The 1,343-nt window shown below is 44.5% G+C and overlaps 1 protein-coding gene across 3 annotated transcripts in view; it reads right to left on the bottom strand.

The window, feature by feature from the left end:
* Window positions 1-215, bottom strand: part of LOC102211919 (neural cell adhesion molecule L1-like) — an 8,953-nt gene extending 8,738 nt beyond the window's left edge. For all 3 annotated transcript variants that reach the window (XM_013914685.1, XM_013914686.1, XM_005748195.2), the window contains exon 1: window positions 99-215. In XM_013914685.1, the coding sequence (XP_013770139.1) occupies window positions 99-207 (109 nt within the window). In that variant the 5' untranslated portion in view covers window positions 208-215. The remainder of the gene's footprint in view (window positions 1-98) is intronic.
* Between the last annotated feature and the right edge of the window lie 1,128 nt (window positions 216-1,343).

Below are 1,343 nucleotides of genomic sequence, written 5' to 3' on the forward strand. Positions count from 1 at the left end.
AAAAGGCAGAGAAGGTCAGTCATAGAAAAATGGAGGCAGAGTGGACATAAAGAGTCTGTGTGTCACAGAGGCAGGCAGCTGATGAACGGCACACTCACTTATGTTCATCCAGTGGATGCTGGGAGGAGGCGAGCTTTTTGGACGGTTGCAGGACAGGACCATACTCTGTCCCACGAGTCCTTGCTTACGCTCGACTTGTTGTTTCATGAGAACTGGCTGAGCTGAAACACAAAGCAGCAGAATACCAGTTAATGGGGTTTGGGGGAAGGCTGCTAGTGAGTCATGAGCGAGTGAAGCTGTTATGTGCTGGACTGTCTCAGGGGCGTGCATCCAGATCAGACTGGATTTATACCCCAGAGAAATTCATTTTTAAATCTCAGGTGACTATTTAATAATATTTACTCCACTGCCAGACCTAATGAAGAGTTAGCAGTTTTGGCACCTGACACCGAGAAGGCAGATTGAATGGCCCTATTTGTTCAAAATATTGGAAAGATTTAAATACGTAAAGATCCAAACTATTGTTGTCACAACTACTAATAAAAATGACACTCTACGCGCATGATGTGCTATTATATATCACCCAGCCATGAAAGACTATTCCTGCCATATTAGACAAAAGTAAGTTATTTGGGTCTTTCTCTGGATAAATCTGAATAAAGGTGAACTAATGCCTCTGCGTGTGAGTAACCCATCGTGGCTACAAAACCTCCCATTCAGTATAGCTTATGAGAAGCTCATATCTGGGTATTCAGGTTACATAATGCTATTCCTCTTTATGAAAATCGAACTTCTCTCCTATTATCCGAGCTTCAGTGAAGTATCTGTGAGAAATGCTCCGTAGCTGAAGATACGTTAAGCCACAGTTTTGTTTTTTGTCCCAAAGTTAAAGAATATTGGGCCGACATCTTCGATTCCGTGCCTTTCTTCGTGTGCAGTGGAACTCTGATCCACTAACAATTATTCTGGGCATCTTTGATGATACTGTGATAGCAGACAGTGCAAAGCGATGTTTTATATCTGATTGTATTATTATTGCAAAGAAACTTATCCTCACTCACTGGAAGGAGAGAGATGCACGCCCTTAAAGTCAGAGCTTTAAGAGGGGGGAGATTTTAGCGAGTCCCATGGCACGCTGACCGCAGCCATGGGAAACAGAGTACACACCGTCGACTTCATCCTCCACACCCACCGTACATCCTCCCTGCTGAGTGACGTCACGGCGCTATCACCAGGAAATGGTTGCCGTGGCAACTTGAGATGAGCGAGCAGAACAGGTGGCCCCGATCAACCTCACTGACTCACTGATGTGTGTGTGTGATTTTATATGATCGTGTGACATC

The sequence above is a fragment of the Pundamilia nyererei genome, unplaced genomic scaffold, assembly GCF_000239375.1.
Source record: "Pundamilia nyererei isolate P.nyererei 1_Seehausen unplaced genomic scaffold, PunNye1.0 scaffold00216, whole genome shotgun sequence".
In the NCBI taxonomy this organism is placed as follows: Eukaryota; Metazoa; Chordata; class Actinopteri; order Cichliformes; family Cichlidae; genus Pundamilia; species Pundamilia nyererei.